At 42.4% G+C, this 23,859-nt stretch overlaps 1 protein-coding gene across 3 annotated transcripts in view; it reads right to left on the bottom strand.

Moving 5' to 3' along the window:
- Nucleotides 1-23,859, bottom strand: part of Snd1 (staphylococcal nuclease and tudor domain containing 1) — a 399,105-nt gene that overhangs the window by 326,905 nt on the left and 48,341 nt on the right. For 2 of the 3 annotated variants that reach the window (NM_022694.2, XM_087659178.1), the window contains 2 exon segments: nucleotides 11,837-11,950; nucleotides 22,792-22,882. In NM_022694.2, the coding sequence (NP_073185.2) occupies nucleotides 11,837-11,950; nucleotides 22,792-22,882 (205 nt within the window). 3 annotated transcript variants of the gene reach the window in all.

Below are 23,859 nucleotides of genomic sequence, written 5' to 3'. Positions count from 1 at the left end.
TCTGGGACAAACTATCAGTCAAAATCAATTCTCTCTCTCTCTCTCTCTCTCTCTCTCTCTCTCTCTCTCTCTCCACATACACACACACACACACACACACACACACACACACACACACACACACACACACCTGTATGCAGTGGGGAGGAAGGAATTGAGGGAGGAAGGGAGAATGGAATGGAGGGGCTAGGTTACTTGAATGTTTATTTGTTTAAGAAATAATGGCAAGTATTTGTGAAGCCCTAGATTTGACTCAGGATGAGAAAATCAGTTCGTGTAGAATATAAAATGTTTCCAATGCACAACTGCTTGAATCCATGGATAGGAAACATTCAGCTACAGAAATCCAACTGTACACACGCATATGGATGGGAGAATCAACACAGTGTCCTTACAATGTTACAGCCTCTGTGTGTCATATTACATGTAAAATCTGTTAGCTTTACTACCTACCACAGAAGCTTTAGATTCCTCGACTAGACAGGCCAGTTCACAACAATCAAACAACAGATCAGAGATGGACTTGTTGTAGAGGGAGAAAAGGAGAAACAGAAACATTAGTAATGAAGACCATGCAATGGGGAAGAAAGAAAGACGAAAGATGGTAATTGGGGGCAAGGAGTCAGATACAGGCTATCACCCAAAGATTTGAGAGGTCAGGAAAGAAAACAGAAAAAGGCAAGAAACTAACCCTATCTACAAAGAGAAGCGGAGCCTGCTGACTACCCCCCAAGCATCAGTGAGGCAAAACTTACCTTTCCTAACAACTATAGGTTTGCAATCTCCTATTACTAGTACCAAATACCACGTCTGAGGCTGACATTAAAACAGCTCCAATGAGTCGGGTGTGGCAGTACATACCTTTTATCTAGGCACTCATGAGTTAGAGTTTAAGGCCAGTGTGGTGTACATAGCAAGTTCTAGGACAGCTAGAACTACACAGTAAGACCCTGTCTCAAAAAGGGGAAAAAAAGTCAACAACAAAAACAGTGAAAATTCGTCTACCTTACTATTTAAAAGCAAGACTCTAGCCTTGACAAGTCTCCTTAAACCTGGATCTATAAATAACCAGAGAAGATGCCAGTGAAAGCAAAAACTGATTTAAATTCCAGAAGCAGGACACTATTCTTGCTTAAATTGTGCAAATGTAGCTTTTAGAATATAAGATGGCATTAAAGAAATAGTTTAAATGTTGTTGCTCAAGAAAACTAGAAGGCAGTTTTGTTGCTGCCCCTTTCTGAGGTGGTGAATTCATGTTCGAGAAGCTGCTCTTTCTGTTGAACCAAGCAAAGCAGCGAAATGAGAGGCAATTTAACAATGGTAAGAATTCACGACAGGTTCCTGTTGCACCGAAAAGAACACTAAGGACTTAAGAGCGACACAAGACACACAAGAAGTGCCTCAGCAGGGCTCACTGGACAGGTGTGAACAAGCAAGCTGCCCACACTGTATTCACTAGGAGTGACTCCTCATCTCAAATCCACGGTGCCCCCTCTTATTTCTCATAGGAGAAGTCACTCTAGGATAGAGAGGAGGAGTGGAGAGGAGAGAACCTAGGACGGGAGAGGGAATCCAAATAAAATGCAAAAGCAACACAGAAGCAGGAGCACACACATGACCACACTCACAGGGGCGACCACTAAACCAATGCTCTGAGAACAAAAAGGTGAGGAAAAGAAAACAGTGGGACAGGAGTCTTCGTCTCCCAGCTGTGGGAATGGGGGCCTGGAAACCGGAGAGCATCTGCTTAGTGAGCACATAGGAACAGATCTGCAACACAGACTACAGGACCAGGTGAGAGGCTACAGCGCTCAGAACGCACTTCCTGCTAGCTGATGTGGTAAAAACTGAAAGGCTGCAGGGTTTTCCTGCACTGAGTTTTACATTTGTTAGCTTCCTTCAATAGTATGGGACTAATTTCTATTCTCTGAGACTGAGAAATCTCCTTACAAGAGCAACTACCTTCCTCTACCTGCTGTTCTTTACCCCAAGAAGCAGACAGCTCCCATAACTCTGCTATTTCTGGAAGAAGGGACCCCAGAACTAACTAACTTCACCTGCAGATAAGGATGCTGGAGCTGGAGGTATCAGTTCCTTTTCCTCAGAAGAGGACTGGAGTAGGGAAGGGGCGGAGTGAGGCTAAAAGCTTTTAGAGGGAGGAGGTAGCACTCGAGCAATCAGCTAGGCAAGCCACAGTTGTGCTCTGACAGAAAGGCTCCGGGGTAGCTCAGGCAGCAGGAAGGAACTCGGACATTTTCCTAGGAAAAGGCCGATCTGGAGGTTTAACATACACTGGAACGGACTAGCAAAGTACTACAGAGTTTCTTCCCTTTTTATAAGAAACCAGAAGGGAATAAAATAAGGTGCTCTGAGTGATGTCAAGTTTTCCTTCCTCCTAAAATGCTAACTGGCTATAATCTGAATATCCCAAAAGCCAAACCAGCACGTGGCACTGTCTACCGATCTGCCATATAGAACACAGTGAACTCTCTCCCATCAGCTGCAGTGAGAGGAAAAGAAGCTCCAAGGAGAACAAGGCACCCAGTACAGTCTGCACCCCAACTCATGGGGCCTGGGCCTCCAGACCAAGTCTGAAGGAGCAGAAGGCTGACAAGGGAGACCTGGGCAGCCGCACACCAGCAATCCCTTTCAAGGTTCCACCCACAGCTCCTGCACAGCAGTCATCTAAAACCAGCCCTCCAGCTGGAGAAGCAGATGCTAAGCAGGCTCCCTATGAATAAGGAGAAGGCTTTCTCCTAACTGCAACCCACCTTACAAAAGGCAGTCAGCCACACAAGGAAAGAGTCTGGCTCTCCTGATCATCAGGAAAATACCCTTCTGGTGGGCAAAGGGCAGAATCACAGTTAAGGGTCAATGTATTCTGCCAATCTGCAGCAGACGATTATGAACAAGAGCTGTGAGGGCAACAGAGAATGCAAGCACCTTATATAACTCAGTATCAACTACATGGTGGTTTGGTGGTTAGCCTGCGACAGGCTTCAAGAAATGAGGAATCTACTTGACCCAGAAAATCAAACTGCATAGAGACAGAAAAAAATAGAAAGAGAGAGAGAGAGAGAGAGAGAGAGAGAGAGAGAGAGAGAGAGAGAGAACAGAAACTAGAAATTATAAGCATTTAATGTGTAGATTTCCCAGAACGCATTGACAGAAGCAGCAAACTAAGGACCAGTGTGGAGCTGAAAGCCTATCTATCAGATGCCCTACATCACATGCGGCTGCTGCTCAGTGTTACAAGGGCCACACAGCAAACCAGCACAAACTGACTCCAAGCAGAAAAATAACAGAGGAAAGAACATGGAGTTTCTAGAATGTCTTCACAGTCAAACTGAACAGAGGTCTGGCTGTAAAGTGGCCCTATCCAAGGTGGACATAAATAAGACACTGAGCTGGGCAAAGGTATTCGTAACTCCAAAGCAGCCACCCAGCATAGTAGTGGGTGGATTAAGGACTATAAAATGTGAACATCTGATAAAATGACTGCAGATTTTCAAAGAAAGGCTAAAATGAAAAGTGACACCAAAAATACTCCTAACCAATAGGCCTGTCAATTGCTGGGGGGAAAAGCAAGCATCTGTGTCCTTCAGCTTCCCTTTCTAGTCGCAGTTCTGAGAAAAGCCTTTGCTGAAAACAGTGGGGGTAAAGCACTGCCACTCTATCCATAATCCATTGACGGTCCACCTGGTGACACACACACTCTCTCTCTCTCTCTCTCTCTCTCTCTCTCTCTCTCTCTCTCTCCTCTCTCTCTCTCTCTCTCTCATACACACACTCACTCACACACACATACACACTCACATACCCCTAAAATTGTAAACATCTCATTAACAAAAATAATTTCTCAGAACCATAGGGTCTATAATGTATGAGAATCTTAAATGTTTGGTTTCTAAACAGAACAAAAATTCTCCCAGCCCAAGGCTAATTAGCCCACCAAGGAATGAAGCCTCCAGCTCTGGCCTGCAAACCTGCAAAGCACTGGATGGCTGCACTAAACTTGCCTTGATTATAAATGTTACATTAAAAAAAAGTAATTTATCTAAACACAGTGTAGGTAGTTCTGCAATCAGCACCTCATAAATAAAGAGAGAAAGATGACGGGAAAAGCTCTCTAATTGATTTTAAAATTAGTTCCAGCAAAGAAATAATCTGACAACCAACAAGGTCGACAACAGAAAGGGGGAAAAAAATAGCCCTGAGTAAAGAGTACACCTAAAGACATCAATGAATCAACATACCCGAGAGGAAGACATTTGGAAAATCCTGAGTAAGAACAGAGGTGTTAAAGACAGAGGCAAATAGGGACTGATCTTCAAAGACACTTAAAATCCTGAAATTAACCCTGTTGGGTAGACTGAACTCAAGCAATGCTGTGCTAATAGAATATACATTAAGGGAAAACCATACTGGAAGAAGCAGGGCTGGTCAAGCAATGGCAGAAGCTAGGCTAAAACAGAGTGGGGAAATGAAGTAGCTGCAAACATCTAATCCAGGTGTGAACTACCCAGAAAAACCAGGCAATACGATTAGGAGATTAGGACGGAAGGGAGAAAACAGGAAAGCAAAGGCTCCCTCCTGGGACTTAAGAACAGTACAGGAGCCCCAGCTGAAAAGAACTATCAGAGGCGTCCAGAGATTAACAGAGGATTTAGAGTGGGCAAAATGATGCCCACTCAAAAGCAATCTATGGAATTAATTCTTATGCCTCAACAGACATGATTTAAACATTTGATAATTGTCTACTATGTTCAGAGTACTCTCTACTCGATTCTAAAAGAGGAGATAAAGATGAGAAAGGTGATTCCCGCCCTCAGCCATGCTCAGACTTCAGAGAAAAGCAGGCATACACATAAACAGACACCATGCTGGGGAGACGGAAAGGCCAGTGTGTACAGAAGTCTCTGACCTAACAGACTCTGAGCAAGACAGAGAGCTACCCCTCAGCACAGAGGGCACATGAAGAGGTCAGGGAACGATAAATGATGGTACCGCCAACTCCAGAAACAACCGAGAATTACTACAGCTCAGCATGTCTGAGAAGTGGGAAGAAACATGATCACACAGCATGAACAAGATTTAGATAAGTTGAAAATGTTACAACTGTGTGACAGTGATGATTAAAGGAACAAGAAGAGAGAGATGGGCTGAAAAGGTAAATGCACAAGGTTCAGGGGATTAACCACCAAGTCCCACTAGGAGGTTGTTAAAATCCCACAAAATATGATTTGAAAGAGGCAAGGGATCTCTGACTCAAGGAATGGAAGGAAACTATAATTTGTAAGACAGAGAAGAAAGAAACCAAATGCAACAAGACAGGCACATGCTGTCATTTCCAGTTTAAAATATCCCGACAAAGATCAGTGGAGTGTACATTTTAGGAAACTGCTCTCTGTCCAGATACTGAATGTCTTGACCTCATCACAAGAAGCCAGGCTTGCCCGCCAGTGACCTCTCCAGTGGAGAAGCAGATCACAGCAACGATTTTAAGTGATGGCACCTAGATATTAATCTCAGAAAACAGAACATACACATTTTGGCATCTTAAATAGGTGAGCTAAGAGCCACCCATCCTCTCCTAATAGTAATTTTTTTCAGCCTTCAATAAAGGAAGTTTCAAGTGTTCATCTCAAAAAATGCCCAGATCAAACAATTTGGAACCGGGTACAGAATGCCTCTGCCAGCGCTCTGACATGTTCTGTCTTTTGATCACACTGCCGCAGTCCCCAAATCTCTCCATTGGAAACCGGTGAAATGCTATATCCATTTCAAAGAGCTTTTGCTTGTCTCCAAGGTCCTTAATGCCAAGCTGGAGTCCCTTTCTAATTTGCTGTTTGCCTTATGCTCCCAGTTACAAGCCTGAGATCACAGTCACTGGGTTTATTGGTTTGCCCCTACTTTGCCTAGGGACTTCAATCCCACAGATTTCTCTTGGTATGCACCTTAGTGGACACATGGCCTTCCTGGGGATCCAGAGGGGCAGTCAAAACTAGAGGGAATGGGCTGCGAACCACTTGTCATTGTATCTAAATGGCAAAGCACACCAGGGTCCTACACAACAGATGGAGTTATCAGAACCTGAATCAGCCTTGCCTCTGACAAAAAGCCTTTGAGGTCCCCAGGGCATCCTTAATAATGTGCTTACCTGCAGTTCCTCTCTATCAACTCCCTGTCCAAGAATCCCAGGTGGCACAGACCTGGGAGAGACACCCAAAGTAAAAACAGCAAGGACACAAGATTGCCCAGGTCTGAATGTTTACAGGCCCTGATGTGAAAGAATCTTTGTGGTGAGTTCACAGGGAAGAGGCTTAAGGGCAGGAAATGGAAACGAACAGATACCAGCTTCTACCCTTGGGTCTCCACTCTTTCCAGAGTACCAAGCCAGAGAGAAGAGTCCAAGGGAAAAGAGGAAGAACCAGACACACTGCACAGAAGAACCAGAGAAAAGGCTCTGCAACCAAAAGCAAACTTAATCCACAAAACACATGGGGGCTGGGCAAAGGATGTACCTGTTTTTGAGGTAAATTTCAGCTCCGTCTCTCTGGGCCAACAACTATAACAGCACTGCGAGAGCAGACTTCATGGGGAATAAGTCAGCCCCTTCACTGGATGCCTGGGGGCTGTTTCCTTTGTCATTAACACTCCAAGTGTAACACAAAGCCTACGGAAGCTCTGGGCTGTGGAGCACTAGGCTTTCCAGTTTCAGATCAAAGCCAAGAGCTCCCTAGGAAGCCCTGAGATTGCACAGTGTACTATCTCCTTTAAGGCAGCAGCTCAGAAAAGCCAAAGCCTTTCCCTAAGACATTTCTTTATGGCAAACAATTGGATAAAGCAAGCTCTGCCTTTCGAGAAACCCCAAGGCCTGTGCCAGGTTCACAAGAGCACCACATGTAAGTTCTAAACAGGCTTTCAGCCCGAAGGACCACAGAGCTCCTAAGAGCGGACGCTAGATTCACCCTGAATAATAGAGAAGTAAAACCAACACCTATAGGCAGGCACACCCAACCGAATGCTTCTGATGACTACTAAACACACACTCATGCATTTAATCCTCCCATCACACCAGCACCAACAAACCACGCTCCAACCAAAACACAAGATCTGCCTGGCAACCCAGGAAAGGCCTGGGAGAAAAAAGTTGCTCTGGTAAGTGTGTTTTAAATGCTTCCTCAAGCTCCAACTAGAAAATAACCAGAGTAAGAGAGGAAAGGATAGCTGGCCTGGGCAAAACTTTGTCTTCCTATAAAATTTAACAGATGTGTCCAAAAAAAAAAAAAAAAAGGAGGAAAAATTCCAATTTTCCCTATTACATCCCCATGACCCCACACCACCCCAGCCCCAAACACACACCCTACTGCCCTGTGATTTCTAGATGTCTCAGAAGATTTGTTTAACTAATGATAAACTACTAAACTTTCTAGGGAAAGAGGAAGAGAAACAGTGCAGCAAATGTGTCACACACTTTTCTAAAAGGCAACATCATTGGGTCCTCATCTGGAGCTCAGGTCACCCAGTGGCAGGAATTGTTCCCAGGCCATCTGCCTGCCCATCACACTGCCCATACTCAAGACTTCTCTTCTGCCACCTATCCTCTAGCTCCTGCACCTGCATCCTCTCCCACACAGTTCCGTTGCTTAGAGAGGGCTCATACCGTAAGCAATGGGATTATACCTTTCTCCATTTCCTAGCCATTGACCCTCGAGAACGTGCCTGGTAATTAGACACAAGGTAATTTCCCAAGTGCATGCCTGAAGGCTCTGTACAATCAATCCTTCTACCACACACCTTCATCCCCAAACAGTTCTCAAGCACTCAGTGTTTCTGCAACCACAGGCCACTCCCCATCTCCCAAAAATACACCATCTTTCCCTTGGAGACTCTAGCAGATCTCATTCTAACTAGGGCAGGAACACACTCTTGTGTGAGCTGCTTCTTACACAGGGCATCTAGCCACAGGGACAAAGCCAGGACAGGAGCAGAAACTGAGCTTCTATTCTGTATGCCAAGCACTGACTGACCTGAGGCTTCCCAGGGGAAAGGACACCCCCTTTCTAACTTGCACTAAGATACCAAGTGAACTAGCACAGGGACTAACCCTCAGTAACAGCTCTACCTTGAATACTTTAAGTTAAAAAACAACAACAAAAAACTATTTTCTTCTTCTCTATGGAGCCTTAACATCCTGACTGTCCAGGAAGTCTCTATGTGGATTAGACTGGACTCGAATGAACAGAGATCCACCTGTCTCTGCCTCCAATGGGCTGGGATTAAAGGTGCATGCCACTATGCCTGCTTCTGCCTTGAATACTTAATTGGGCTTCCAGTATGTCTGCTGCCCAGGCTTTACACAGCTATATAAATTACAGCACCACTGGGAACTGGAGACAAGTTTTCTTCCTATACCCATTCTGTAAATCTTTGTAAACTTTAGAATAAATGTTGAAGAGAATCTCATGCTCTTTGTAAGAACTCAGGGGAATTCTTTAAGGAGGAAGGCAAATACTCTGAATCCTCCAGGACCCAGAGGGACTGCTGGAGGAACAGCTACAGTTCTCATTTGTCACAGTCTCCCCAGGTATTTGGTCAATTAAGGCTTATCAAAAGAAAATCCACAATTACTCCTAATAGATTAGTTTTGTACGGAGGTAAATTACTTTCATATCTTCTTGTAAGTCAAATCATCACAAAATAGGTCTTAACTCTAAACACATCTTTCTCCTCTGCTTAAAATTCAAGACAAAACCTAAAACAAAGCATAAAATCTTGACCTCTGACCCTTACTTAATGACCAGGCCCTTTTGTTTCCATCCCCTGGCATCTAGCTGCTCACTCTACTATTCCTGGTTAAACAAAGTAACTTGAAGTTCTTCATAAGGCCTTCATTGTGTATCCTGAAATGTTCACAGGACACATACATGTCCTGGCTGTGCCTGTAATTTCCTACCATTCAGGTGGCATGCGACTCATAGTCATGGGCTGTCCATTCTCTGGTTTCCCCAAACTCACATGATTCTTGTCATCAATGTTTTAAATGTCATCTCCTCAAAGAAACTCTCAGTTTATACAATCTTCCTAAACTTTAAAAATTTTGCAGCAGTGAAATTATTTATGTACTTCTACTAAGCTTCAAAGTTCTCAAGGTTTCACACCCCAGAACAGAACCAGGAGGCAGGTAAATACTGATGGTGACAAACCCATTCATCTCAACTTCTCCAGCTGTGCTGTCCATAAAAATAAATAACAACAAAAACCAACAACTGCCTATCAGCCACTAGCCTCATAAGCCACTTAAACCCTGAACGATGCTAGAAAGAACTCTGATGGCTGTAAGTGTAAAACGTAAACTTAGTGGGGGGAGAAGGAGAGTCTCTATCATTAATGTTTTAGTAAAAGCTAATATATTTTAGGTTTTAAATATAGCTGGCTAAAATCTGAAGCAACAAAGTAACTAACTGGCTTGTATGACTTCCATGACAGCCTGGTCTGGCCTTGCTCTTATGTGCTTCCACCTCCTTAAATACAAGTGTATCCGCTTCTTACGAAAGTACCAGACAGCCAGAGTCCTCCACCATCAAGCTGGGGCTGGTGTGTGTGTGTGTGTGTGTGTGTGTGTGTGTGTGTGTGTGTGTGTCTGTCTGTCTGTCTGTCTGTCTGTCTGTACATGTGCACTGATCTCTAGTGGAATCCCTTCCTACATGCTTTGAGAAGAATTTAATGAACAAATAACGACGATCAGTCCTCATTTCTCTCAAAAGCCATATGTTGATGACTATTACAGCTAAGCCTTACTTAGAACTTTCTTAAAATGGAGTAAGATCTCAGAAGTGAAGAAAAAGGAAGGGGGTTGGGAAGAAGAAAAAAAGAAGTAGTTATTCATTTTGGTAGGAAACAAGAAATAGTATTATCAGATTCCACCTGGAGCTAGGAAAACACCAAACAAACAAAAAGGAAATCAACAACTGCCATCAGCCACTAAGCTAAGAGAAGGGTATCTTTCAACAGCTAAGGGCGCCTGGAAAGAGTCCTCAGTAGGTTACTTCTTTCTTCAGAAGACCATTACTCTACCTAAGCTCAGCATGCCCTATTCCCTAGAAACTGCTTAAAATCCAGCCACACAGTCTACATTAACATGATGCTTTGACTAATGATGCAGACACAAAAATTAACATTCAAGAATTTCAAAGTTGTGGTTGCTGTGGGAACCTTAATTCCAACTGTAGGGCACAGATGCAGAAGCATGGCCTACTCCCAATCCTGATCAAACTGGAGATGGATATTTACTCTGTGCAATGAGGCACAGCCACGGTTACTGAGACAACCTCATTTTGGCTTTTCTAAGCTTTCATGCATTTAAAATTTCAACCTTACTACAATACTGTTTGCTGCACTAAATTACCTCCTCCTCAAAGAAAAGAACAAATGAACTGACTGGCCAGGCACTGAAATCACCCATCCTGTATGTGTTTCTTTATGCATGATCTGATTCAAAAGATAATCATGATATTTTGATTTTACTCTTATGGGCTGTCCATAAACTTCCTCACAAATGGGAACAGGGTTTGGATCTCAGTTTGTAAACGCACTATAACATGTGTGTGCACAAAACAGTGGAAGAGCAAATGCCACATCTTTAAAACCACAAATAAGGTAAATTAAAAGGTAGATAACCTACAACACTAACTTCAACAATGATATATATTTTATAAAAACTGCCCTGGTGGCACTAGCTCTCATCAAGGGTCTAATTTTATAACCAGTTAACATAATTACTCAAGTTATCAGAAGGAAATAAGAGGACCAAGAATGAGAGCCTTAAAAGCAAGATATAACCAAATCCAAGAAAGTACTCAATCTCAATCCTTGTCCCTGCCAACTCAAATCAAGTAACCACAAAATCCACCCACACACTACCTAGTGTACACTGAAGACCAACTCTTGTTGCAATTTCACACAAAGCATAATTATATAGAAATGACATACATTCGAGTCACATGTTCAGGCAAGCTCAGCAAACAGAACGAAACAATACAGTCTGCAGTGATAGAAGATGAGTTGGTGACCCCAGAGAACATATACAAAGATTCATTTTTTTATACCTAGAGCAAAAGCATAAGGAACTACCAAACCAAAATGACCATCAAAAACAGGCCCTGTTACTATGTAAGTCAAATACAGAATTTCTCCATTTTATTCTCTCAGAAATATAAGATCTTAAAATAAAATTCGCCCACCATCTCCCATATCCCAACCCTAACTGTTCTCTAGCTCCCTGGGGAGGAATGCCAAGTTTAACTATTTGAAATAGAGCAGAGCAGAGGCTAACTAAGGTTTGAGCTGCAAATAAAAAGGCATAATACTTGGAGAATTTCAAAGACTTATCCTTTCACAGATGATACCATACTTAACTATTCTGGCTTCTCTAGTTTTGTAGAAGTGCAAATGCTTCCCGAGTGACTTCAATAAGAATGGTCCTCAAAGGTTCATATATTTGAAGGCCTGGTTCTCAGTTGCTGGGACTGTTTTAGGGAGATCTAGGAGATGCCATGCTAGAAGTACGTCACTGGTTGTGGACTCTGACATTTCAAAGCCTCACGGCCTAGTGCGTGTTCTTACTGCCCTCACCTCCAAATGTCCAAATGTGAGCTTCGAGCAGCACTCAGGTCCCACTGCCGCTGTTGCTGCTGCCATGGTTCCCCACCAACAGACTCCTGTCCTTCTAAAACCATATAGGAAAGAAACTCTGCCTTCTACAAGCTGCCTCAGTCATGGTGCTTTAAATCACGGTAGTAGAAACGTCACCAGCACATTTTCCTGTTCTTACCTGTATGTTGTCTCCCTCCAACCTTGGTGGTCGGATGCTTGACAGGTGGATGGTCTTGTAGTCTCCAGAATTCAGCTTCACAACAATGGCATCAGCATTCAAAACCTGCATTACCTGTAAGTAAGAAGGCAACAATGTTTGAACTGGCTTCCATAGTCCTCGCCACACAGCAAAGTGCCAGGCCTATCACAATCAGACATGAAAGTGAGGGAAGCAGCCGTCTGCAATAGACCGGATACTGTCTTCCTACCAACAATGCCAGAGAAAATACACAATAATATTATTCCCAAAACCATATAATGATCTCTCAGTAAAAGAAAAGCTGCTTCATTCACAAAGATGATCAGTCTTTATCTCTTGAGGTTAACTAGCAGGTTAAAAAACAAGAAACCATGGTCCACATACCTACAGTCTAAGCCCTCAAGACGCAGAGGCAAGAGGACCACTAAGCTTGAGGCCGGTGGGGGCTGTACTAGAAGTTCCAAAATGAGACAGCCAGGGTTAGACAGTAAAAACTCTGCTTAAATAAGAATAATAACTTAAAAAGCAACACATTAAATCCAGTCTTCACTGAGATTTTTCTTGATGCAAGTTTAAAACTACAAATCAAAATCCCAACTCAATGACTCTGGTGAAAGAGACACGGGTTGGAGGAGAAAAGGGTACCACTCTCACTACATGAGAAAGAACCCCATGAGATGCCCCAATAGAAAGCAGAAAAATCAAAGATGCCTGAAGGACAAAAAGAGCTGTCATCTCACTCAGGAAAGAAGCTGCCTAGTCGTTCATCTCATAGGCAGAAATATTAAATTGCTAAAATATTACCTCAGCTACTCTACAAGCTATCCTTTTAGAATGCTAGTACGGACATGTCTGGTTTTGGAAACCAGAAATCGTTACCAATGCGCTCCACTATCAGCTGAAATGATTCGCTCCCAGGCTGGAGTACAAGGATACCGATTTGAAGGACAGAGGCACAAATGTGCTCTGTGGAGGTTCCAGCATCCCACCAGTGTATACACACTGGGACAGTGCCACACACACCACGGTTATGGCCAGAACCTGTAATGCAGCCAGCAATGCACCCAGCTATGCCCAGGCCCTGTTGTTCCAAGGCTGTTGGGGGTTCTCTTTTTCTTCCTTCTTTTCGAGCATTACAAGGTAGTCGCTGACCAAATATGCTCACCACCCACTCCATCTGCAGAGTGAAGATCAGGCTCTGCTCTGCTTCAATCAGGCCCCCAGCAGGAAGCTCTGATGGCTGAACCCAGGGTCAGCTGCCACCAGGGAGGGAAGACTGACAAAAATTCTCTCCTCTTTGATGGATGAAACAAAAGCACTTAGACCATCTGTTCCCATGAGAGATGGGACACTAGGCAGTATCTTAAAGGAAACCTATTTCTTACAAGGCAAACTCTTCAGCAAAGAATACACTCATTTATTTGTAGACTCATCAAAAACATCTATTCTCCACCTTTACAAAGAGCCAGCCAATCCCATACCAAAAAGAATAAGGCATGCTCTAAGGGACAATCTTAAGAATGAGCAAACAGCCGAAACAAGTTAGAAAATATGCATGACAGAAAGCGGTAGCAGCTCAGTCCACCAGAAAGAAGGAAGCAGATGCCGTTAGAATCCAGCTGTGAGTGCATGGAAGGCTGTGGCTGGCAGACGGAAAGGTCTGGGTTTGACCTCTGAGTAATGGAAGCAGCACAGAGAAAAGGCCTCAGGTAACGAAAGGTCTGACCAGACTAAAGGAAATTAGGAATTGTTATTTTCCTACTACACATTAAGATTAACCTGCAACTCTTAAAGAAGCAAAAGTCAATGGCAAGTAGCCATAATCATTTTCCTATGGCCTTATAACAGATCTGAGTCAGAGGGCTAAATCCTAAAACCCAGAGTCAGAACCAAAACTTTTCCTGGACAGAGAAACTTGAAGATGAGAGGTAATAAAAATATATACTATGAGGTCAAACTAGGGTTAGGGCTGGTTATCAGAACTGGGTAGTGTCAAAGTACCAAGACCCTCCAAAAACCCACAAAGTACTTAATGTCTAGAAGATACAACCCAAAATATGTATTCAGTTACAGAAGCCAAAAGCGAAAAGCTTATTATGTCTGCTACCATCTAGACATATTAATGCCAAGAAGAACTCATGGCAATAAAATACCTTCCCAAAGCTATCTATCAACAGTGGACAACAGACCCAAACAGAAAAGGCTCAGTGTCTATGTCTCAATCCTTCAAAACCCTGCATTTGCGTAAAAAGAAAACAGGTGACAGACATCTGAGGGATGTGGGCTTCATGACGTGTCTTATTCATGATGTGTGCTAGTCTGCAATTCTAACTGCAAACCAAAGAGAAGAAAAAATTCCTCTAAGCAATACCAAGTAAAACAGTTCCTATAAAAGTCAATAATTCTTTCAAAAGGATACCCAAAGGAAAATAAGACAATCTTCAGTCATTTCAAATGCACACATTTCACAATATTTCGAAAATCTTACTCTTGGACAGATCTGTACTTACTCTCAAACTCAAATTAACTCTTATTAAATTGTCAGTTGCCGAAAACATACAGAACTTCCTTACATCAATGCATGAAAAATATCTTGTCAGTACTGGCTTGTGAGCATGCTCAGAGACCAAGACAACACCAGGGAAAGTATCACAGTGTCACACCTTCCCCCCATTCCAGAATGTGAGGATCTAAGCATCCCCTCTGACAAGGTTGGTGTTCATCACCCCTTATAACATGTTAGCGACAGCAGCAAATGGATTCTTGAAGCTTAAATTTTAGGCCACAGCAGCAGACTCTCTGCTTGGCATATCCCTGATTAGCAACCTCCTCTTCAGAGCTGCGCACTCAGATGCTGCCAAGGATGCAAGGCTTAGCTTTAGCAGGGAGGGCAGGAGGGAAGAAAGGAAGTGCGTGTGGAGGGTGGGGAGGGGAGGGGGGTGTTCTATTTCTCTGTAAACTGTGTCATCACTGCCCAGCAAACAAGCAATTGCTTACGGAGCCATGGAAGAATCGATAAACGACTGGGTACAGACATACACCGTGCAGTAAGTAAACTGTAGAGTGGACCCTACCCAGAGCCTGCTCATTACCCCAGAGACTGAACGGCTATATTTCTCAGGGAGCTTTTCATCAGGACAACTTAAGTGTACTCCCTCTGCTCATTTTCACTATAAGCTACAGCTCTCTAACCATGCAATCCTCATGCAGACACACCAAGAGATCACCCAAGGCTCAGGAGCAGAAATCTATAAGGAACAAGTCACCATCTGGACTCAAGATTACACACACTAAATCCAATTCCTTCCGCATCACTTCAAGTCTAGTTGCAAAGGGAAAAATGTTTTCCCGATGGTACGATATAAGCTAAAGGCTACCACATGTCAAGAGAACTACCGAGCTGTGTTGGGAAGAAGAAATACTGATCCCTTTCTTTGGTCCCCTGCCATAGTTGATGCATGCTTACGACCACCTTCTGAGCTATAGACACCTTTTAATAGCACCCCCAGACACATCCAACAACAGCTCTAATTAGCAATACCACCAATCTTGGTACAGAAAGAGGCAGAGAGCCCATCAGCCCAAACAGGGCTTTAACAGGGATGAGACAATCAGAAATGAAATCCATGCCCTCACCTCACTGATCCCTGGCATCTGAGACTCTCGTTGTGACTCTGACTGTTTTGAGGACTTGTGAGACAGTTTGTAGGATGTTACCCATAGAAATTTTGTCTGATGTACAGCATCCTCTTAGTTCTCTCTGATAATATTTGGTCGTACCAGGATATTGCTATGATTATTAACTTTTTAAAAGCAAGACTGCATTTGTCCTTTTCTGATGGACTACAGAGACTAGGAATAGAACATAATCCTAGGTGCAGGAGGAAAAATAAGCAAATTTAATATTAATGAGAAAAAATATATTAAGAGAAATCTAAATAAAGTAATGACTTTAGTTAATACTAGTATATCAATATTGGTTCATTAATTATAACAAATGTACCACATTCACATAAAATACCAAAGAACGTTAGGGTAGCAATGGACTCTCAGAATGACCCATTCTGGAACCATCCTCAGAAAACTCCTAATTCCTTCTATTCACATCTGCAAACTGGACTGCTAATGAAATCTCCCAAACAAGTCTTAGCCTATCTGCAGTGCAGTGGGGCTAATAATGTTCTGGCCAAACCATCCCAACAACTTCCTTATCGCCGTGCAGGTCCTTCTTTGACAAAGGTCAGGTGAGTGACAAATTTCTCATTTGTTTGTGTTTTGCTGTCTCTGAATGTACTGGCCAGTTTAGATCACACCAAACATATTAAGTATTGTTGCTTAAAGTTTTATCAAAAAGCAACTTGCGTTCAGCATAAATCTAGAAATTAAGGAGAAAAGCAAATTAAAAGGCATACAAATTTTAGGAGAATATAAGATGACACCGTTCGTAAGACATACATGAAGAAAACTCCAAGATCCAACAAATATTATTAAACCAAATAATAAATTAATAAAGTTGTAGAAGACAAAAATCAGCAATTTCTATTCACTAACACTAACATCTGAATTTTATCCCCGAGAGCAAGTATCACAAACAACAAAATGCTGAAGTAAAAGCAAACACAATGCAAACTTTAAAGCATGGCTGAGGGAGGGAGCTTGAGAAGTGGCCTAGTAGGCAAAGCGCTGCCTGGGCAAGCAGGAGGACCTCCTAACACCCACATAAAAAGGTGAGCGTAACAGCACATGTCCACAGTCCCAGTTCTGAGAAGCAGAACAAGAGGATTTCAGGAACTTTGTGGCTAGCCGTTTTACCTAACTATTGGCCTGCACAGACACCTGCACACATTTACTAGACACACAGATATAATTGCTAGACCAAAGATAAATGGAAACACATCCATGATTATGAATTAGATCTAATATTACCAATGTCAGTATTATTTTTGCTGGGATGTTTGTTGGTTTGATTTTGTCAATTTGTAAATTTAATACAATTCTATCAAAATCAAAAATGTAATTACTTTTGCTTTCTTTTAAAATGCAATGTTTCAAATAATCACAGGTAATCTGTGTGCACAGGTTATGTGTGATACATATTGATACTGTGTAAACTTGAGAAAATCTAAAACCAACCCAGAGATGAGTCCCTGAGCATTCCTGTGAGGTGGGTTAACTAAAGTGGGAAGATCACAAGCCAGAACCACCATCAACAATACCATCACCTGCACCTAGCCACAGTCTGGGCCCTAGACACAATGAAAAGGAGATAGGAGCTGGCACAGGCATGCATGCATTCACTGTGGATACAGTCAGACTAGTTCCTTCAGGCTCCTCTTCTACAACTTCCCAGCCACGATGGGCTGTAAGCTAAATGAACTCCATGTTAGTTGCTTTCGATCAGTTTTATTACAGCAAGAGGAAAGAAGCTAGGAGAGAAATCAGCAGCAGATGTGGGCGTTCTGCGGTGATAACCCTGGCTGTGTGGTTCTTAGGCCACTGGAATTATTTTGTAACTAGAATGTGGAAGAGTTTGGTACTCTAAGCTAGAAGAGCCAATGAACACTGGAAGTATTCATTTACTGTTTTCAGTTCTGTCAGGGTATTTTACCATAGTGTTAAGAAAACAAAGGGAGATAACAAATCAATTTGTGAGTATTGTTCACGGTTTACTATATGTACTACTTAAAAGAGCACCCAAGGTGGTTTGACAGATTGTTCATTGGTTTGATCTGGACTTGCAGAAATAGAAAAACATGGGGATTTTTTTGTTTTTTTTGTTTTTTTTTAAATCACTTTGTATCAAAAAGGATCACCAAATAGGCAAAATAACAAACCTGGATAATATATGTTTCTTTATCTCGACAGTTACCACAAAGCTACAATAATACAAACCATATACCTCAGATCAGTGGAAAAGGGCAAAAATGAGCCTTTGCATTTATGGTCATTGACTGCGGACAAGGCTGGGAATTCAGTAGGTGGGGAAAGACAAGTCCCCAACAAACAATACAGAGAGCTGGAGGCAAAAGCAATCGAGCTGAAGCGTCAATACCACACTGAAGACTGACTCAAAATGGATCTGTGACTTACATATGAAACTTTAAATATCTTAACAGAAACCATAGGGCAAAGGATCACTGTTTTGCATCTGGCAATATCTATTGGATATAAAACCAAAGAAAATATAATGAAAACAGTAAATTCGATTGTGCACCAAAGGACGACCAATAGTAAAAGGGTAGCCCACAAACTGTGAGAGAGCACATTTTCTAAATCAAGTATCTGACAAAGAGTTAATCCCCAGAATATTTGTGAAATTCCTATAACAACAAAGCCAAGCAGTACAATTCAAAATGGGAAAAAAAACAAGTTCAATACCCAGCACTATGAACAATTTTTAAAAACTGAGAAGCAGGCAAAGGACTTACATAGGCATTTCCCTAAAGATGACTAGCACAGGAAACAAAAAAGCCTGCAATGGCATGCCATGGTAAACCTACTGCGATGAATCCTTCAAGAAAATAAACTAGGGTAAGGGATCTCAGAAACCTCATAATAAACATGTACCTATAGCTATGATGCTGAAAAGTTCTTGAACTGGAATCAAAGCAAAAGTGACTGGGGCAGTGAGGTCCAATCTAACTAAATGATCCCATTCTAGCAGATCCATGCTGCAGCCATAGCTACCTTACAACTTGGTCTCCAATGTTGCCTTTGGCTATTGGTGCCAGCTAACTATGTGAGCTCCCAAGCAAAGTATCAAAGAATAAGCTTGAATGAAGGAATTTAAGTTTTACCTCTTTTCAAAACACAAAGACGAGTGTTGTTTATGTTACCATGCAGAAAACTAACGGAGGTCTCCAGCAAGCAGAGCAGAGAAGACATCTCTTGGGGACAAGCGCTTTCCCCCTGCCCCCAACAATGCTATTCAGGTCTGTGAAATCTGCAATGCCCACAGATCCAGCAATAAGGACAGGGAAGCCAAGCCACGTGCTCAGGGGACCATATGGCTACAAACTGTACAGATCAGCTAAAACGCCACAGGGAAGGCAGGCAGGGAACTGGCAGGCCACAACAGGCACAAAAGTCTCAGGCAGGCTCAGCTAATCGCTGTGAAGGGAACATGCTACTCTGCTAACCTGGAGAGACAAGAAGAGGCCTCCTTTGCATTTCTTTCTTTCAGGGATAAAACTGCTTAAGCAGATGATGAAAACCAATTTTTCAACAAGCCAGATATATCCTTAGCTGACTTTCAGATTTCTCACAGTGACCCTCTTGACAAAGACCCATCTACAGCTTTCTGAACTCAACTAGTGGACCCAGAAGCATCCTGTTGAAGAGGTCAGGAGCTACCTTTTCAAGGACTTCAGGTTATTTTAGTGATGCCCTGTACAATTAACTCCTGTACAACACAGTGATTGCAGAATAATCCATATTTGGAATTGATTGGGGAGGCCTGTGGGGCTTGGCTGTGGGTCTGAGGGCCCTGGACCAGAAGGACCTTTGTTGGACTGCCCTGAGAACTTACTGGGCATTTACACACCTTTTTCTGTGCAGGTTGGGGGTGGGGGTATAGAGGAGGTGATAACAGAACTGAAGATTGAATTTAGGCCCACACACATGCTTGGCAAACATTCTACCACTGAGCTCCACCCCCCTCTTAACATTTTCAATTGTTTAAAAATGACTACTGAGCTACGGCTGGGTTTAGGGTTACAAAAAAGCAGTGAGCTGCAAAGTCTAGCAAACATTGATTGTGTGTCCTTTCAGAAAATGTTTGTTGGCCAATCCTTCTTCAGGTGCATATTAGAAAATAAGCCTACTTCCATCAGTTAATATTTCTGAAGACCTATTTGCAAAAATATTCCAACTACCTTTAAGGAAATAACTAGCATTTACAGACACTCGCTGTACTTTTGAAATATGGGAAAAATTAATAGCTTACATGAATAGCAACCTTCTAGAGACTGGTTACATAAATTACAGTTTGACTTCACAGTGAAATATTAGGAACCAATTAAGGAAATTGATCCAAACACTTATTTTGGTTCCTTCTCTAAACAATTATTTAAAAAAAAATTTAAAGGATGAGTTTAACCCACCTATTCATCTATCTACATGAGCTGAAGAATACAAGGGTAATCTGAGACAGATTCTGTCCTAAGATCCTGAAAGCCAGTATGTAAATGGATGGCTATCTTACTCCACGGGCTCATAAAACCAAATCCTGTGCCAGAAGTGAGGAAACTGAGCAGGCAATCTGATATAGAGTGCAGAACCCCCACTCCCTATCCCAAGCTGTCCAGAAAGACTCCGGAACTACCAAATCAGGCATCTTAAGTAACAACCAAGGAGCTGAAAACTAGGATTGGCTTCAAATCTCTGAAACAGCTGCTAGACTTAGAGACATATGCCCAAAATCCACACACAGTTTCAATGCTTATAACTTAGTATTTTAAAACCTTATTCTTAAATGAGAGACAACCAAAGTCCATCAAATACCTGAGGAGCCTCTAATATGAAAAATAGTGGACCAAAATAACCCACAGAAGACACGAGGAACACAAAGGCAGCACGTGTCTTTCATTTGAGGATTTGGAAGGTACAGGCAGGTGGATGTTTGTTTGAAGGAGGTCTGGTTTTCATAGCAAGTGCAAAGTTAAACTAGAACTCCATACTGAAACCCTAGCCTCAAAGAAGGAAAAAGAGCCTCAGAAAATGCTTAAACAAGTACATGTGGCTGGCCCTCATTTACTCATGACAGTAAAACTTCATTTCACGCCATTTTCATATGCCATACAACAGTCTTTTTCTTTACAAAACCTACAAGCCATGCATTACTGAGGGTAGTGCCATAGGTGAACCAGGGGCCATGGTTAGCCAACGCTAAGATGGCGGTGTGTACAGTCTAATGTAGAAGCAAAGCTCATCACAACACTTCAAGGAAGAATGAGTGTTCTGCTTACCTCCTCTGGGCGTTACTACTGTTTTACACACAAAATGATACTCAAAAAATTTTTTAAATTCAATAAAACATAAAATCTTTTTCCATCCACAAATATTTTTCTAAGTGGGTTTCCATTAAACGACCTAAATTTGGTGCTGGCTCAGAAGTTAAAAGCACTGACTTCCAGAGGTCCTGAATTCAATTCCCAGCAACCACATGGTGGCTTACAAACATCTGGAATGGGATCCGATGCCCTCTTCTGGTCTGTCAGACTTAAGACAACTACAGTGCACTCACAGAAAATAAATAATTCTTTTTTCAAAAATGATCTACATTTATATCAACATTCTAGAGAAATCATTATCCTTCATAAACCTCACTTCAACAATGTAATAAATAAAACAACTGTAGTAAGAGACTTATTTTATTGTGTTTAAAAAAACCAAAACAAAACCCAGAGCACAAGGTATCTTGGATTTAAAAAGTGAAGAAATGTTACAATAGCCATTCCTCCCTTTTCAAGTTGACAAGATAGTCATATTCAAAATACACATGTGCCTGATAATCCCAGTATGGTGAGGCAGAGGCATGATGATGGCTGCTAATTGGAAGCTAACATGAAAAACACAGTGAGACCTTATCACAGAGACAGACCAGACAGACAGACAGGCAGGTGGATGGGCAGACGGGCAGGCAGGCAAGCAGGCAGGAGGATGCAAAGCCCAGTCATTTACTTCTTTCAAAGTGTTTCTTCACTAGCAACCCATCAGTTCCCTAATCAGTAGGATCTGCTAAAAACAGAGCAAGCCAGGGGAACATTTCCAAGTCTCACCTACATCACTGGCACTGCAGCCTCTCAGGAATGTCAGCAAACTGAAGATCTATTTCCCTGCTGGGTGGTGGTCACCCCTGGCGTAGGTACTTACAGGACATGTCTGCAAGACTAAATGAGCTTCAAGCAAAGCAGCCCTCGTCCAAGTGCACAACAGCACATTCCTCAGAAAAAGGAAGCAAACACCCATTGTGTTCTACCTCAAGATATGGAGGATGCACTGGCAACTCCGTTCCCGTGGACAATGCTGTCCATGCCCACTAAAGAGAGTGACTGCAATCCCCTAACTGCTACTTAGATACCTGCTAAGGAGGGGAGAGGCCAGTTGAGCTCTGAAACCTATTACTACTTTCAACATGGAGAGAGGGAGAGACAGAGGGGGCGGGGGAAAAAAGAAGGGGGGAGACGGAGGAAGGAGAGACAAGAAAATCAATCAGCCAATGCCTCAGAGTCTTTATAAAAATTTTACATTCATAAGATAGTTTGGGGATTTCTCAAGCTGACAGTGCCACCTAGTGACTTTCCAACCTCAATTCATGACTCACTGATGGAGACACCCAATGTCCACCCACAAATATGGTTCTTTAACCACATTTTGCTAAATAGACAAAATCTTCAGTGCCTCTTAGCAAAAGCAAAATCACACTGAAAACTTCATACGATTTAGGAACACATGGAGCCCTCTGAAACCTTAATAAAGAAAAGCCTTTGCTGAGTACTAGTGATGTAACCACTTAATCCACTCAGCAGCTCTAGCTCCCCAGGAAACAACCAATCTCCCCAACACATCAACCAGTAAAGACCTCAAGGCAGAGAACACACTGAAGCCACAGAATTCCAGAGAAAACGAAAAGAATGCTGAAGACAGGGAATCCCTAGTGCCAGTTGCAAATATCTCCGGTATGAGAGCTGTTTTGATCTAGCAATGCCCAAAACATTAATCCAAGAACTTATAATGAACTTGTGTTAATTTTCCATGAGAAATTTGAGCACACGCACATACACACACACGCACACGCGCACACGCACACACGCACACACAGGACTTCTGTTGAAACAGTCAAGAGCTACAGCATTTCTAATTGCTGAGATCCTTCTATCATCACTGGTCTGGCAATGTCCACTCTGCATATCAACATGCTGAGAATGACTCACCTTGGCAACAAACTGCTTGTCCTTTTGGTCCAAATTAGCAGTAGGAGGCACATAGTCTCTCCATATTCTCAGCCTACGCTCCTTGGCAAACCTGGCAACAAAAAACAAGGATGCGAGATCATCACTGACCAGGCCACTGGGGTGAGTCCAGAACCGGTGTGAGAGCAGGTAAAGCAGGAAATCCTACTACCCCAGCCTGTGGAACGATCCAGAGCAATGCAGAACAAAGCCTGACTATAAATGTAAAGTATACAGAAAAGAGAAATAAAAGAAGGCCAGTGGCACACGCCTTTAATCCCAACACTTAGGAGGCAGATGCACGTGGATCTCTGAGCTCAAGGCCAGTCTGGTCTAGGGTCTGGTTCCAGGATGGCCTAGGCTACATAGAAAAATTCTGTCTCAAAAAAATTAAAACAAACAAAACAAAAAACCTACAAAGTACACAAGATGTACGTACACAGTAAACTTCTGAATGGCCAACTAAGATCCTGGTATGCAACTGTCAGAGCTTAGAGAGGACCAAGTCCACTCTAGTGACTAACTCTGGCTTATTGAGTATCTTCTGAGTGAGCGCTAGAACACAGAGCAATTACTTCTTTAGAGAAGAAGATACACATGAAAACATCCTATAAGAATCTCAGGCTTGGGGTTGGGGATTTAGCTCAGTGGTAGAGCACTTGCCTAGCAAGCGCAAGGCCCTGGGTTCGGTCCCCAGCTCTGAAAAAAAAGAAAAAAGGAAAAAAGAAAAAAAAAAAAGAATCACAGGCCTGCCTCCTGATTGCCATTTGAATTGTTATCAGCTATCAGATTCAATTCACAAAATATCAACATAGGGTATCTAAAGTATACTTGGAAAAATAAGACAAAATCTGCAGACTTTCATTAATAAAAGTTCAAAAAACATGTGGTCAGGAATTCATTTCAAAATACTAAGCAAAGTAGATTATTTTCTGAGTCAGACCAAGAGTGGGAGATTGAATATGTGTAACGATTAAAAAAATTGAAAAAAAAAAACCTCAATGACCAGCTGTCTTAATGTGTTCACGACTAAGCGGATACATGTACAGT

Source organism: Rattus norvegicus, chromosome 4 (assembly GCF_021556685.1).
Source record: "Rattus norvegicus strain SHRSP/BbbUtx chromosome 4, alternate assembly SHRSP_T2T, whole genome shotgun sequence".
Taxonomy (NCBI): Eukaryota; Metazoa; Chordata; class Mammalia; order Rodentia; family Muridae; genus Rattus; species Rattus norvegicus.
This window is presented reverse-complemented; position numbering and strand designations above follow the sequence as displayed.